General features: G+C 45.7%; 1 protein-coding gene across 2 annotated transcripts in view; it reads right to left on the reverse strand.

Moving 5' to 3' along the window:
• SLC37A3 (solute carrier family 37 member 3) overlaps nucleotides 1-16,831 on the reverse strand; it is a 146,409-nt gene that overhangs the window by 22,592 nt on the left and 106,986 nt on the right. For both annotated transcript variants that reach the window (XM_085651906.1, XM_085651907.1), the window contains exons 13-14: nucleotides 9,373-9,524; nucleotides 6,387-6,452 (exon numbers count right to left, since the gene is read on the reverse strand). In XM_085651906.1, coding sequence (XP_085508032.1) covers nucleotides 6,387-6,452; nucleotides 9,373-9,524 — 218 coding nt within the window. The remainder of the gene's footprint in view (nucleotides 1-6,386; nucleotides 6,453-9,372; nucleotides 9,525-16,831) is intronic.

Consider the following 16,831-nt stretch of genomic DNA (forward strand, 5'->3'; position numbering starts at 1 on the left):
AGTACAGCCTGGCCCACACTAGCTTGTTGCTTGGTTTGCACATCTACACAGTAGTGTTTAGTGAAAGTGTGCGGTGTTGACCATGTAGCTGCGTTGCAGATATCATCTAAGGGGATGTTCCCTAGAAAAGCCATAGAAGCCCCTATCTTTCGTGTAGAATGGGCTTTAGGGGGAACGGATAGCGTTCGTTTTGCTTTGTGGTAGCAAATCTGGATGCATTTTACAATCCACCTAGCTATACCTGATTTTGAGATGGGGTTGCCCTTGGGTGGTGGAGAGAAAGAGAAACAGTTGTTTGGTCTTTCTGAAAGGTTGTATTCTTTGGATATAGTAAAGCAAGGCTCGTTTGACATCTAGCGTGTGTAGAGCCCTTTCTGCAACAGTCTGAGGTTGCGAGAAAACTACCGGTAATTCAACGGATTGGTTTAGGTGAAAAGGGGAAATGACTTTAGGTAGGAATTTTGGGTTGGTACGGAGAACAACCTTGTTCTGGTGCATTTGAAGAAAAGGTTCTTGTATGGTAAGTGCTTGTATCTCACTGACCCTTCTAAGGGAAGTGATGGCTACAAGAAAAGCTGTTTTCCATGTGAGAAATTGCAGTTCGTATTTATGCAAAGGTTCAAAAGGCGGCCCCATTAGCCTTGTGAGAACGATATTTAAGTTCCACACAGGTGAGGGTGGTACTCTGGGGGGAATTATTCTTTTTAGGCCTTCCATGAAGGCTTTAATGGCAGGTACTCTGAAAAGTGAGAGGTGCTGCCTGTTTTGTAGGCAAGCTGCAATTGCTGCGAGGTGTAGCCGAATGGAGGTATATGCTAGATTACACTTTTGTAGGTGGAGTAAGTAGCATATGATGTGTTGTATAGACACGTCTAGAGGATTGATTGTGTTGTTATGGCAATAAACAACAAATCTTTTCCACTTGGCAGCGTAGCAGGCTCTAGTGGTAGGGCGTCTAGCTTCTCTGATGACTTTCATACAGTCAGGGGGAAGGTTTAGGTATCCAAATTCTAGGATTTCAGGAGCCAGATCGCAAGGTTGAGCTGAGCTGGGTCCGGGTGCCTGATCTCTCCGTGGTTCTGGGTTTGGAGGCATGGTGAGAGGTGTAGCTTTTGGTGTGGTACTACCGAGAGTTCCAGCAGCGTGGTGTACCACGGTTGTCTGGCCCATGTTGGAGCTACTAGGATCAGCGTGAGGGAATGCTGTTGTAGCTTTCGCACCACTAATGGAATTAGTGGGAGAGGTGGAAAAGCGTACGCAAATTTGCCTGACCAGTTCATCCATATCGCATTTCCTTTGGACAATGGGTGTGGGTATCTGGCGGCGAAGCTTGGGCATTTTTTGTTTTCGTGGGTGGCGAATAAGTCTATTTGTGGATGCCCCCATGTTTGAAAGAACGGGTGAAGAACCTGCGGGTGAAGTTCCAACTCGTGGATCTGCTGCGTCTGTCTGCTGAGCAGATCTGCCATGGTGTTCTGGACTCCTGGGACATGTTGGGCTAAGAGAAAGATTTTGTGTGGAATTGCCCATCTCCATATGCTCTGTGCTAGTTGAGCGAGCTGTGGAGAGAGTGTGCCACCTTGTTTTTAAATGTAATACATGGCCGTCATGTTGTCTGTGCGAATGAGGACTGCCTTGCCTAAAATCTGTGCCTGAAAGGATTTTAGGGCTGGAGAGATTGCTAGTAACTCCAGATGGTTGATATGGAGTAACTTTTGTTGCGGCGTCCATGTGCCCTGCACTGTGAGGTGTAATAGATGAGCTCCCCAGCCGGAGAGCGATGCGTCTGTTAGTATTATTTGTGGAACCGGGTCCAGGAACGGTCGACCTTTGGAAAGGTTTGTGGTGTTCCACCACTGCAGAGAGCGATGGGTGCGACCGTCTACCAACACCAGATCTGTCAGTTGCCCCTGGGCCTGGTTCCATTGGCACTCTAAGCACTCTTGGAGTGGACGCATCTGAAGTCTTGCGTGGGGTACTATGAAAATGCAAGAGGCCATCATCCCTATCAATTGCATAAACACTCTTGCTGGAAGGGAGTGTTGAAGTATGAATCTTTGTCGCAAAGCCTGAATGCTTGCAATCCTGGCCGGATTGGGGTAGGCTATGGCTTTTGAGGTGTCTATGGTGGCACCGAGGTATTGTTTTATGTGGGATGGTGTTAGTTGGGACTTTTGGTGGTTCACCGTGAAGCCTAGTTGGTGAAGTTGTTGGATTGTAGTGGCGGTGTGGTGTACACATTGGTTGTAGGACGTGGCTTTTATCAGCCAGTCGTCCAAGTATGGGAAGACGTGAATGTGCTGTCTTCTGAGGTGTGCCGCTACTACTGCTAGGCACTTGGTGAATACCCGTGGTGCTGTTGTGACTCCGAATGGGAGCACCTTGAACTGGTAGTGTTGCCCGTCCACTACAAATCTGAGGTATTTTCTGTGAGCATGGTGTACTGGAATGTGGAAGTATGCGTCTTTCAAGTCCAGTGTGGTGAGGAAGTTGTTCTGGGAGAGGAGCGGAAGCACCTGCTGAAGCGTTACCATGTGAAAATGGTCTGAATGGATGTATGTGTTTAGGGGCCAGAGATCTAGAATAGGTTGTACAGTCTGGTCCCTTTTTGGTATTAGAAAATATAGGGAGTAGACCCCTAAATTTTGCTGATTGACGGGAACTTGTTCTATTGCATGTTTTTGTAGGAGGGAGATTACCTCCTGTTTTAGTAATGTGGAATGTTCTTGTGACATTGGTTGTTGCCTGGGTGGAATGTTTGGGGGGGTAGATGTTAATTCCAGGCAGTATCCTGACCGAATAATTTGGGTCACCCATTTGTCTGAGGTGATGTTCTCCCAGACATGAAGGAAATTTTGTAGTCTGCCCCCGACCAGAGTAGGATGGTCTGGAGGGAGCGGGGGGAAGTCATTGGGTAGGCGGTGTGCAGAGCGGGCGGTATTTGTTTTGCCTCTGCCCTTCAGTGTCCTTCTTCATTTTTTCGAGGGCCTCATCTACCTTTGGGCCGAATAGGTGTTCTTGGTCAAAGGGAGGATTCAGGATGGAGGCTTGTACCTCTGGTTTGAAACCTGATATTCTTAGCCAAGCATGGCGACAGAGGACGACGCTAGTATTAATGGCCCTGGAGGCTGTGTCTGCTGCATCTAAGGCACAGTGTATAGAGGTGTTAGTTATTGTCTTACCCTCTTGAATTAATTCATTGGCCCTAGTTTTGTATCTTTCAGGGAGGTGGTGCATTATGGTTTCTAATTCATCATAATGTGCCCTATCGTATCTGGCCAATAGCGCTTGGGTGTTGGCGATACGCCATATATTGGCTGCCTGTGACGCAGTGCGCTTTCCTGACGCGTCCAGTAGCTTTGACTCTTTGTTAGGTGGTGGTGCTTCGCCTGACGCCTGGGAATTTGACCTTTTTCATGCAGTGGAAACCACTTGGGAATCTAGTGGCGCTGGCCCTTTGATATAGGCAGGATCTGTGGGGGCAGCTTTGTACTTTTCCTCTATGCGTGGGTTAATGACCCTGGCCCTGACTGGGTCCTTAAAAACCTCTGGCGCATGTTCTACCACCCCCTTGACCATAGGTAATATGGAGGTAGACCTATGTGCGGTATCAAAAGTGTCGAGGAGGAAATCCTCCTCCACTGCGTCAGTGTGTAACGCTACCCCGTGATAATGTGCCGCCCTTTGAAGTAGGTGGTGGAAACCTAATGAGTATTCCGGTGGAGATGGCCTGGAAGGGTAAAGGTCATCTTGTGGGACTTCTTGAATATCTGGGTTATTGTAGTTGTCCCATGGGTCTGGGGATCCTGTAGGGGTGGGGTCTTGGGGCACATCCCCTGGATCGTGATATGGGTCCCCCTGATCATCATCGTCTGGAGACGGGGGTCGGAGAGCGATGAGGTGGGGGCGGAGGTGGAGAGGGTGGAGGAGGTGGGGAAGGTATTGTGAAAGGGGAGGTAGCAGAGTCCTTCCTCTTTGGAGGTGGAGGCGGAGCCGGTTTGTCCAAATGTCTCTTTGTGGAAGAGAGTGCCAAATGTCCAGTTTTTGGATCCTTGGTGAGAGTTTTTTGTAAGGGATCCGGTGTAAATAGTTCCTGTGACAATGTTTGGTCCGTCGGCGCCGAAGTCTTCGGGCCGATGACTTTTTAGGCTTGTCCGTGCCAGTTTGCTTAGCACTGGGCTTGGGAACGTCCGATTTCTTGGTTGGCACCGAGGTGGGCTTCGGCGTGGAAGTGTCGGTGCCGAGGGCCTTATGGGGTTTGTCGGTACCGAAGATGGCATCGGTACGGAAGCGCTGGGTTTCGACCCCGAGGACTTCGGTGCGGAGCTCGGTGTCGAGGTAGAGGCCGGCTTCTTTTTCGGTGCCGAAGTGCGTTTCTCAGCACCGCTGGCAGGCTGGCTCGAGCCCGAGCCGCCGGAAGGCTTATTTGGCTTCTTCACCAGGCCCGAAGGTGGTGTGTGAAGCAGTGTCTCTGGTCTTGCCTAGGCCCGGAGGCGAAGGCGTGACCGAAGCCTTTTTGGGTGTCGGTGTGGGGGGGGGGGGGATATTACTCACGACCCTCTGCACCGGAGTGATGTCCTCCACATCTGAGTCGTCGGCTTCGGAAGCACTGACGAGGTCCTCTTCGGTGCGCTGCTGTCCCGGATCTTCGATGTCGTCTCCGAAGATGTCGACTGGAACGGAGGTCGAGGAGTGTGCCATGTTTCGTCTGGCTCTTCGGTCCCGAATAGTCTTTTTCGATCTGAAAGACTTACAGGCCGGACAGTCTCAAGCCTCGTGTTCAGGGGAGAGGCAGAGGTTGCACACCTCATGAAGATCGGTGTGGGGGAATTTGGACCCACATCGAGGGCACTTCTTGAATGGAGTTCTTTCCATCAGCCGGGGCCGCAGCTTGGGTAGGCCCGAAGGCCGCCGTCGACGACTGGAACCGAAGATTTGTCGATGAGAAGGTGCGTTGATTGAGGAGATCGCGATCGAAACAATACCGCGATGTGAGGTGAGGATTCCGCTTCAATCGTCGAACTGGAAATGTTCGGAACCGAAGCGCGGAGATTACATCCGAGCCCGATGGCGGAAAAAAACAATCTGAGGATGGAGCCGAAGCCCATGCGCAATACGATCCAAAGGAGGAGTCACCGACCTCGTGACTTCCAAAGACTTTCCAAGAGGAAAAACAAACTGCAAACATCCGGGCCCAACACCAGATGGCGATCTATGCAAAAGGGTGTAATCTGCAGCTCATATGCCTCGAACATAAGTATTAGAGTTCTGTACATCTTCATGACAGTTGTTCATGAGCAGTTTTTAACTGCTTATCATTCCCCTTTCTTCTCTTTTCTTTTCTCATTCCTTCTTTCCGTTTGCATGTTTACATTGCAGTTGCTAGTCCAGTCTCTGTATATTCGAGATCAACAGGCTTTTATTATAACTATTTGTAACATTTGTTCCATGGCACCATGTAGTACTGTTTAAGATGATAAACAAAATCTCGCAAAAACAATAAAATAAAAAACAATAAAATAATAGCCCTGCTTTCCCCAGTATTGTAAAGTGAGCCAAAAAAATCCAACTGGGGCCACTCTTATTTTGTATTCCGTCTGCTATCTTCTCTTTGCAAGTTCGGTATTGTTATCATAGAGAACTTATTCTATGTAAACTCAACTTGTTGGGTTTAGTTTTGTACTCGTTTATCCCTTAACAATATATGTTGCAATGTCAAATATGGATGACACCAATAAATATTGCTTGGGAAAATAACCCAAAGAGGTGTAAGGAGTTTGCAAGAGAAGCAAAGTCTTAAATACAGCCCGACAGGCAGAAACAAAAAACAGGAAAGGGATGGATGTGTTGGGTACACAGGCAGGGCTCATATGCAGAAGATCTGCACAGTGGACTGAACAGTACAGTTTTATAGAAACAATTTTCTTCTAGAGAAGCTTTCAACTCTTGCCTGACAAACGCATGGAATTCAAAAGCCGTTGGTAGGACACAAAACTCGATGACAACGCACCACCTATACCACTCTATCCCCTGCAATTTGCATTAATATTTCTTTCTTAACGCCCACTTCATATAATAGCGGTGATATTAAAGCGTACACTATCAGGTTTCATAATGTCCTTCCAACCTTTACATCTCTAACCTCATACATGAGAACATGATTAACAAGGTTTTTATTGAATAACAATGCCAGTAAGCATTCCTATAGTGATTCTTTATTTTTATAGGTTCTCCTTTCCTTTTCCTGCCGTTGGTCACCATCATTTTTTTTGCACACTTGTTTCCACAGGCAGCTCACTCATGCCTTCCTTCAACAAACTACACTCTTTTCAACCCCCAGCCACTGGTTATTTTTTTCTGAAATGTAGAGATAAAATGATTCTTACCATAAGAATGAAGAAATAGAAAACCCACATCCAGCCCAGGCTGTTCTGAATCAAAGACACAAGATACTGAAATATCAAAGAGAGAAGAATTAAACCAAGAAGTTTAAGGGAAACATAAAAGCAACAAGGTAGATTGTAAAAGATGCTAGATAAATAGAGACTACAGTTTCTATTAATTTAGCCATATTAATGTGTACTGATTTTTAAAGGCACAAGTTTTCACTGGAAGATGTCTTTAAGACAAAAACTTTTTATTATAACAAAATATATTTTTATTGAAATTTTTACATTTAAAAAAAATATTTTTAAAAGGGGTACCAAAACAGCTGGTAGCAAAAAACAACGGTAAGGCACCCCGGTCCAATCAGCAACACATCACATTCTGCCCACAGAACATATATGCATTTCAGCAGGCATTGGCCCCTGGAGGACCCAGCAATATAAAGATCAACTCTCCAGTGCTCCCTCAGTAATTCCATACTCCTGGACCTGTCAGCCGCCTTCGACACTGTCTGCCACCGCGCCCAACGCACACGCCTCCACAACGCAGGGATCCGAGACAAAGCACTGGACTGGACCACCTCCTTCCTCTCGGGCAGAACCCAGAGCGTCTGCCTTCCCCCTTTCCGATCCGAAGCCACCGAGATAATCTGCGGCATACCCCAAGGATCATCCCTCAGCCCGACATAGTTCAACATCTACATGGCACCACTCGCTCATGTCGCCCGACTGCACGACCTCAACATCATCTCCTACGCTGACGACACCCAGCTGATCCTCTCCCTCACAAAGGACCCCTTCAACGCCAAAACCAACCTTCACGAAGGAATGAAAGCCTTCGCAGAGTGGATGAAGAACAGCTGTCTGAAGCTGATCTCAGACAAGACGGAAGTCCTCATCCTCGGCTCCACCCCCTCAGCATGGGACGACTCCTGGTGGCCGACCGCACTGGGAGCAGCACCAACACCCACGAACCACGCACGCAACCTAGGATTCATCCTCGACTCAACACTCTTCATGACCAAGCAAGTCAACGCCGTCTCGTCCTCCTGCTTCAACACCCTCCGCAAGATCTACAGGTGGATACCCACCGAAACAAGAAGAACGGTCACCCAGACCCTCGTCAGCAGCAGGCTAGACTACGCAGGAGCCTCGGCCAAACCCCTGTTACGACTACAACGCATACAGAACGCCTCTGCACGCTTGATCCTCGACATCCCACACCGCAGCCACATCACACCCCACCTGAAAGACCTGCACTGGCTTCCCATCAACAAGAGGATCACCTTCAAGCTCCTCACTCATGCACACAAAGCACTCCACAACACCGGACCGGCATATCTCAACAGACGATTCACCTTCTACCACCCCGAACCGCCAGCTCCGCTCTGCCGACCTCGTCCTCGCCACTGTCCCCCGCATCTGAAGAGTGACCACCGGCGGCAGATCGTTCTCCCAAATCGCCGCCAAAACCTGGAACACCGTCCTACGGCAGACCCAGGACCTACTCACCTTCAGGAGGCTACTGAAAACCTGGCTATTCGAACAGTAGCAGCACCCCCCCACCCCCCCAGCGCCTTGAGACCCTCACGGGTGAGTAGTGCGCTTTACAAATGTTATGAATGATTGATACTCCAACCCTGCACCACACCCAGGGCCATATAGCCAGCCTCACGAATAGGAGTCTTCGACAGTTCTAAAAGGGTACCTCACTTTCTCAACATTTTTGGGACATCCCCTAGCTTGATACACCAGTTTTTCGACCCTCATGCACCAGTCCATATTAGATCCTCACTCCTTTAATGTCAGGACAACGGCACAGCCCCACACCCGTAACATATCTCGTCGAGCAACCGACAGAACGACATTACAGAAGAGGGGCATGTATCAGTCTAATGTTTGCTGCCCCTTCCAAAATTACTAGAGACACTAGTTTTGGGGTGTGAGCCACTGTTATACCTAGCACCACCGAGACCAGACATCCTACCCTATCCCTATATTCCGGGATCCTTCGGCAGTCTCAATTCGTGTCCACTTCACTGCCGACAGCCTCGTGCGCAAAGATGACAAAACATTTTTTTTTTTTTAACTATGATGCATTGTATTCTTGAAATGCTATTGGCGATCAGAATATATTTACAGGTTTCTCAACAACACAAGCTTTATTGCAATATTTTCTGCATTAGTTTAAGCTGCTAAACTGTGAAATGAAGACCTAATGGACCATGTATTTATAACAGCAAAGGCTGTGGCGGTGCATGCCTTCTCAATGGCTCAGCTGTTGAGGGGGCTGGAGAGAAGTCAAATGTTCATGATCATTCAGCCTTTTTTTTGAAAGATCACTCTTAATGTGATAGTGGGCGGTGTTCAGCCACATGTCGGTAAAGCCATTGGTTTCTCTCTAGGAATCCCTAGTCAGCGGTCAGTGAAATAAATCTTCATTCTGGTTCAAAAGCCTAAAGAAGAAATTAAGTTTGCCAACATAACACTGGTTTGTTTAAAGACCGAACTTCAACGCATTCTATTTTGTGCGCAAACTGTGTGCCTTCTATCTATCACAACCTTTCCATGGGAACTCCCTCCACCAAGCATTTGGCCTATGCCCCTCTCTTCAAGTGTTCAAAAATGGCACTGAAATTTCATCAAATTCAATCAGAAGGACATGAATGAGTGGCGATCTCTACTAATACTAATGTGATGTGTGTACACTTCACACCTTGATATTTACGTCAACTAGGGTCTATTTGCTGTACATGCAATAGCCACATAGCTGGTGCAATTAATCAAAATCGTATCTGTTGCTTTTTTTCGAAATTTAGGTTAGCCATCTTTCTCGTATTATTCTATGTTCTATCAGTGTTGCTTTTGTAAAATGTTTGTACAAATGTCATAGTTCCTAGAAAAAATAATATATTTCAAAGATGGAAAAAAGGTTTGCCAACATTTGCATATTATGCCCAATGCCAGTATATCCCACTGGGCTCACCTGTCCCACAGCAGCGCCAATGCTGCCAGTGCCATCCACAATGCCAGTGACAGTGGCCAGTGCATCACTGCTCCCTTTGATTGCCTCCTGGTGTCCAAGGTCAGCAGATATTGCCGAGCTGATCATGTTGGACGGGCCACCAATGAAGAACCCTGGGAGAGAGAGACAAACATCTGGATGAGGACTACAACACAAGAAGCAGAAAGTATATGAACAAGAAAAAAAGGCATAAGCAGGATTTTCTTGTGGGGTCCTTAAACAGTGCGCTATAACCTGCCATTTGATTATGATGTTTGCGAACAGCAAGCAGAAAAAGTTGAAACAGACTGATACTCAGTAGTCCATAACTCAAGATAAATCCACTTTTTAGTTTCTGAGCTTGAAACATTTTACTTTTTAAAGACATAGCAATGATGTTAATCCATCGAAGTGCTATTGGCTACAGGTGGAGGATTCTTCTTACAAATGTATAAACACATACAGAAAACATCATATAGGCATTTATTTAAAATACATATAGAAAGTCCTAAGTGCAGGCCATCTTGGAACTTGATGCAAAAGGCACCTTACTAATAATATGATAAATATACATTTGAGACATTGACATAATGTGTTGTGTGTGTTATTTAGAAATGTGTAAAGCGCCTGGTTACTCCAATACGGAGTGTCGCCGCGCTAGGTTTTCTACTTTACTGTCACTCAGAAGTATACAACAAGCCGGCCATAGTCATTAAATGACCGTGGATTGCCTGAAGAACCAGGTTTTCAAATTCCTATGAAACAGCACTTCTGAGGGCTGCATTCTGAGATACAGTCAGAGAAGGTTCCACATTTTAGCTGCAAGCAGACTAAAAGATCTGCCACCCAGACAAGCTCTGTGAACTTTGGGAATCGTCACTTTAGCTGTTCCCGACGATATAAGATTGTGATTGGGCTGATAAGAGTTTAATCAGTGGGAACAGAAAGCGAGGACCTTTCCCCATTTACGATTCTGTGGCTGAAACATAAGGCATTGAGGGCCACTCTAGCCTGCATAGGGAGCCAATGGAGCTTTCCAAGAGCCGAGCTTAGAGGGGAGCACCTAGGAATATTAAGGAGCATATGGCCGGCGGTATTCAACACCCTTTCACAACATTCTTATTCTGCCCTTGGAGACCCCGAGATAAAGGACATTGCAGTAGTCCAGGAGACACACTATCAACGCCTGGATGATTGTTTTCTTGGCTGACTCTGGCAGCAACTGTAAGATTTTGTGAAGCATCTTCAAGATGCCAAAGCAAGTACTAGCCAGAGATGAGATCTGGTGGTCAAAGGATAGTGCTGTGTCACACCAGAACCCCAGATTTGTTATTTTAGATTTGGGAACAGGGACCTGCCTCAGTTCACGTGGCCACCCAACAGAGGACCAAATGGATGGTTGTTTACCAACCACAAGAATATCAGTTTTTCCAGCATTTAATTGCAAGCCGCTGGAAGTCATCCATTTTGCCAGGTCCACCAGGCACGCTCTAAATTTAGGGGCAGCATTAACTTTGTCATGTGCCAAAGTGATAATCAGGTGAGTATTGTTAGCATATGAAACCATCTTGGCCCCATGACGTTCCACTATGTCCGCCAGAGGGCGCATATAGACATTAAACCGAGTCGGACTCAGAGCCGAACCCTGTGGCACCCCTTGCAACAAGGAGCAAATCACAGACTTGTAGGAATGCTTGACTACCTGGAAAGAACGGCCATGTAAGAAATCCTATAGGCATTCCAGAAGAAGGCCGTTGAAAACCTCGTCAAAAGCGGCGCTTAAATTCAACAGGATCAGGGCTGCTGTCTTGCCCTCATCTGCAGACAGTCTCAAAGATTCGGAAGCTAGAAAGCAGAGCGGATAATAAATATTTTAATGGCTTACAGGCAAGGTCATGATTATTGAAACAATACCTTTAATGGGGCCATGCTTACAAATAGAACAAGCATTGGCATAGCCAATAGGTCTCGCCTTTGGGACCTTATAAGTGTTTAGTTATCCAGCACAATATCCTTGGTGCAACAACATCAAGTGTTGCCTGGCTAAACACTTATAAAGTCCTAAAGGCGAGACCTACTGGCTATTCCAATGCTGGTTTTAAATTGGCAGGGCTGAAACCATGCACTCACTCATTCATCCATCAAGTGCCTCATGCGCATTTACGAACTCAGACATCCACAAAAGCACACACCCCTAAAACAACGAAAAAGCGCTCTTACTTATAAATTAATGTGGCTTTTTGGATTTGTGAACGCTTGTTCTGTTATTTAGTATTTCCTTTGGGACACCCGATGATGATTGTGAAAATGCGCATCTTTGATACAAGCAGCGTCTAAACATTATGGCAGATGGCCTGTACCTGGGATAGGAGTTTTGCCCAGGTAATTGTGTCGACAGCAAAGCTGGGGATTAAAGTACTGGGTGGTCCCAGAGACACAGGAGCACTGAGTAGGGAAGCGAATCCCGCCCTACTCTGTCTGGCGTCAAGCCATCTGCACAGTTTGTCAGTGAGACCAGCTCCGAGGATATTCGCATTGTCCCCAGTAGAGAATCTCGGTTCCCAGGACTGTGCTGAAACGCCTCGGTTCCCATGCACTTTGCGGGTATTTTATAGGAGCATTCGTCTATTCCCGGCAGGTGCTTGAATCCAGATTCATTCTGTGGATGGATCGGTGTGCGGACTGCATTTGACGCCGACTGCGTTACATGAAAAGAAAATGTATCCATATATAAGAAATCATACATACACTGTTTTCCAGAAGTGTATTCAGCAGTTTAGATAAGTAAATAGTGCAGTCACGTTTTTACTGCTTCTTGGAAATTTTCTGTTTGACAATAACTTTTTCATTTCTATCCACAAAGTTCAGGTCTACAACAGTCCGCAGAAAATAAGAAATAGATAATATGTTCCTGAAGTGGTGATGAACCATCTGGACTTATTTTTCAGCTTCCCATGGGCATTCGACTAGAATGCCGAAGCAGCCGAGTCACCTTATACTAAACGCTCAACATACACAAAGACATCACTTTTACAAATATAAACCTCTTTTTACCCTTTACATAAAAAAGAACTTAACATTGTTTGACTTTAAGTTTCAAGAGCATAAGCAGCCAAGTTTGCATATTACAGTCATATTGTAGTTCAAATTAGCATGCCATTTGTCTGGTGTCGCCTGTCGGAAAAGGTGTTTCATATTTTACCGTGCACTAGAGGCTACAACCCCTACCAGTTAGCAAGTTAAATAGCTTAATAGATCACATAAAAAATAACTGTAAACTGCTGCCTTAGCTCTTGTTATTACTATTGCTGCTTACCTTGCTGTGAGGGCAACGTAGTGTTGTTGTACCTAATATCTGGTAGTATGTGATGAAGAAAAACCCTGTTGTGTGAATCCATTCTGTTCACTGACCCTTCATGCCATTTCCTATTATATTAAAAATAGACTGCCTTACAGGGTAAATAGTGGGTGTTAGTCATTATGGTCTGCAGAAACCTGACATGAAACCAGCATGTTTGTACACGCAGCTCCAGCTGAAATTACGAGCCTGTGACACACTATTAGAGTAACCAAAATGTCTTGAGGCAGCAGTAGTGACATCCCCCTCCCCTCCCCTTGGCTTCAGATGGCACCTTGCCCCACGCTTTTTCCTTGACGGCCTTGTATTCACTGCTGGTGCGCTTTGGATAGAGAAAGAAATGTAACCTACATAAAACAAGCGTGTGCGCCTCGCGCTCAAAGTTAAAAAAAAAAACAAAAGTTTGACGAGAGGCAGCAGGGGAGGGGAGAGAGGAGGGGGCCTGCGGCTGTTTCCTTGCGGGAGCGTGCAGGAACCATCTGTTAATTACAAACAGATGGTTTGAAAGCTTGCTCCTGCAAGGGAAGCGCCAAACGTGCACGCGTTGCCAATCTAAGCAATGCAATCCGTGCACGTTTTTGACAGCAAAACTGAATCGATTTCTAAAGGTCTTTTTCCTATGTAGCGCATGCGCGCTGCGTAGGCGAGACCTAAAAACGAGTGATCCTCATGGGTGAGCATACAAAAATCCATGTGTTCAAAGCACTGTGATCCTAAACACATATCCACCATTTTAATGTAAAGCCTGAAGTAACTTTTAGCATATGAACAAAAACCATACATGGCATTGCTCCATGCACTTTAATACACGCAAGTCGATGCTCTATCAATAAATCATTTGTTACTTCATTAACAGATTAGTGACATGTGTGACAACATGAGTACTAGATCAACTGCTTTACGTTGGGCACGTGGTTATTAAATCTCGGTTTATCAGTTTCTTTCATTAGCATATAGACTCTTGTTTTCAATTTTGCCATGATTAGAATGCCATATTGTGTTTTACAGCTTCCACAAGCAAGTACAATAATCAATATTAAAAATGTGTATTGCAATTTTTTTCACACATTAAATAAGATTGTAAAGCATGTACCAACAAAACCAACAAGTTTGGCTTATGTATACTGCATCTTCAGAGACGCACAATACAAGATTGTTACAGGATTTGATAAGCACACAGACCAACACACATACAGGCACCCATGCAGCCACAAAAACCCACAGGCGCATAGTTGCACTTGTACTGTGGATCTATGACTCATTTAGTTTTGTCATGCAGCAGTGGGTTTTTGGCCAAACGCATTCTGCATGATTGAGTTTCCAAGGCCATACAAATTTTAGTCTTACGCATTCGGGACACACTACAGATGCTGTCACACAAATTACCCCTTAACACCCAGATAAAAACAGCATACATTTGACACACTGTTACACGAATAAAATTGCATCATAAGACTAACACCTAAATTGTAATTCATCCAAGAATATAACTTGCTTGAGCAATAGACTATTGGAGCTACAACTGACTGTGTGGTGAGCACACCTCACTACATACCAAACATCACAAAGATCTTCCAAGCCTGCACTTCTTTCACACTAACTCACAGAAACCATTTAAATGAACACTGAACAAACCCTTTACTATCCAAACAGTCCACAAAACATACACTAACAATGGTTCCTCTAGTTGATGAATGGGGTGGGACTTTCCAGATCAGCATAAGGCCACCCAGACTGATAATGTGCTGTTTGTGCTATCCAAATGCACAACACCGGCCATGAGAGTGACTAGAGTTCACACCTGGATTTCAGCCACAGTGGTAAGTGCATCAAAATGTTACTCCAGGATTCCCTTATCAGACCCGTCTCCTTCTTGAGATGTGTCCAGGCCCCTTCCTTGTGATCTCTCACGGACTCAAACAGCACTCTTTAGAAGTGTACAAGGGGAGGGCTGGTTTTCTCTCTTCCTTCTTCAGTGTGTTCCACCCAGCTTACAAGAATGAAGGAACACACAATTTTGTCTTGGTGGGATTACTTTGCCTTCTCGTGGCTTCAGCAAGCAGGCAGGCATGGGATTCCTAAAATGAAACCCAGGGTCCTCCATGTAATGTACCATTAAAGGCACACTTGCACTCAGTGTATATACACAGCCCAGCACCGTTACCTCCATGTATTGTGCCATCACAGAAGCATACATTCAGCACACCCATTCACTCCGTGCACAGTACTCAGTACTGTACCATTTCTGTATTGTGCCGTTTGCAGGCACACATACACCCAGCATACACATTCATTATGTGCACGATGCACAACACTACATCTTTCATGTATTGTACTTCACACATGTACACATACACCTAGTACATACATTCAGCAGGCACGCACTACACAGAATTACATCTCTCGTAATGTATTCCTTGCAGGTATACACACACCCAAGTACAGGCACTCACCATGCATGTACCGTACAGCACTGCCCCATCCCTGTACTGTACCCTTTCCAGAGACACATACAACCAGTGAAGAGTTCCTACTCCTGTACTGCGATGCACTTTAAATCTAACTTGTCATAGGCCAAGGGGCGAGCTAAGCACACTGCTGCAGAACTTCAAAAAGATGAGTGAGCCTGTAAGCCTCACTCCAGTGACACAGGGAAAAAAAAATTGCAAAGCCTATAGGTCTCGTCTATGCAAGAGCTATTGGCATTGGCACGGTGTTTTAGCCATATTGTACACTATTGTGGCTGCTGTTCTGCATAGCTAAACGGTAATGGCGTAGGGTGGGGTGGGGTTGACTGGGGTAGATGTGAGTGGGGTATATTAAATTGGGGTAGACTGGGAAGGCGTAGGTTGGGGCATAGTAGATTGGAGTGGGACAGACTGGAGTGGGGCAGATGGGGGTAGATTGTAGTGGGGCAGATGGGGGTAGAATGGAGTGGGGCAGATGGGGGTAGAATGGAGTGGGGCAGATGGGGGTTGTGAGAAAGTGGCTCTGTATATACTGTTCCCAAATAGGTACAGTGTGTACAGAGTCCACAGTCCCCAGAGGTTTGGCAGAGGCTAAAGTTAGATATAACCTTGCGCTCTAAAGTGGTAGCTTGGTCGAGCAGTAAGGCAGTATCAGAGGACAGTGTAAAGCATTTGTTGCACACACTCAATATATACTTTCTCAGAATGAGATGCTTTAGGTAAATACTTTTGCAATATGCAATTGGCTTTGTAGAAAGTTACAGATTGTTGCAATAGGCAACACAAGTTCAAACACAATAATGCATTGAGTTCAATGGAAGTTTTAAGTTATTGGCAATAGATTACTTTCAGGATTACTTTTGTAATTCCAGGACTGGATCCTAGATTCAGTCCTGGGTCAGTTCTCAGAAACAACTGTTAAAAGTCGACTTAGTTGCTGTTATGATTCTTAGACAATATTTTGCTATTTTAAAAGTTGACACTTAGGAAATATTTCATAGAAAACAGTCAATGATTCCCTATGGAAGAATATTCAAGTTGCAGGTATAATATGTTCTCGTTACTTTTGTTAATCCAGTACTGGGTGCCTAGACTCAGGACTGGGACCTCTATCTAAAGCAGGTAAGTAATTACGTTTTCACAGTTTGTACGATTTTTAAAGAATATTTGAAGTTTGCAAAAATCGACACTTAGAAGAAATTTCACAGAAAAACAGACAATGATTCCCTATGGAAGAAAATTGGGTTACTGGTAAGTACGGTTGTGAATATTTTTCAGGGTCAGCGCTGGGCACCAAGATCCAGCACTGGGAGCTCACCTAATGGCGGCTGATTTTTGGTGAATATTTTAAGTTTTGAAAACTCCACACTTAGAAGAAATTGCAGAAGAAACCAGTCAATGTTACCCTATGGAGAAAATTGAGTTATCGGCTTTCAGGTAAGTACTCTACTGGCAAATTTAAGGTTCTGGGCACAGACTCGGGGGTCTCCCAGGGTCAGGTAGGTACAGTTGTTACACCCTCAGCGGCACAGGGGCAGCCGGGTGCAGAGTGAGTTAGGCCCAATGTTATCCTATGGGAGGCAGGGGGGCCTGGGTTGGTGGCTGCTGACTAGCA

The sequence above is a fragment of the Triturus cristatus genome, chromosome 4_1 (assembly GCF_964204655.1).
Source record: "Triturus cristatus chromosome 4_1, aTriCri1.1, whole genome shotgun sequence".
NCBI lineage: Eukaryota > Metazoa > Chordata > Amphibia > Caudata > Salamandridae > Triturus > Triturus cristatus.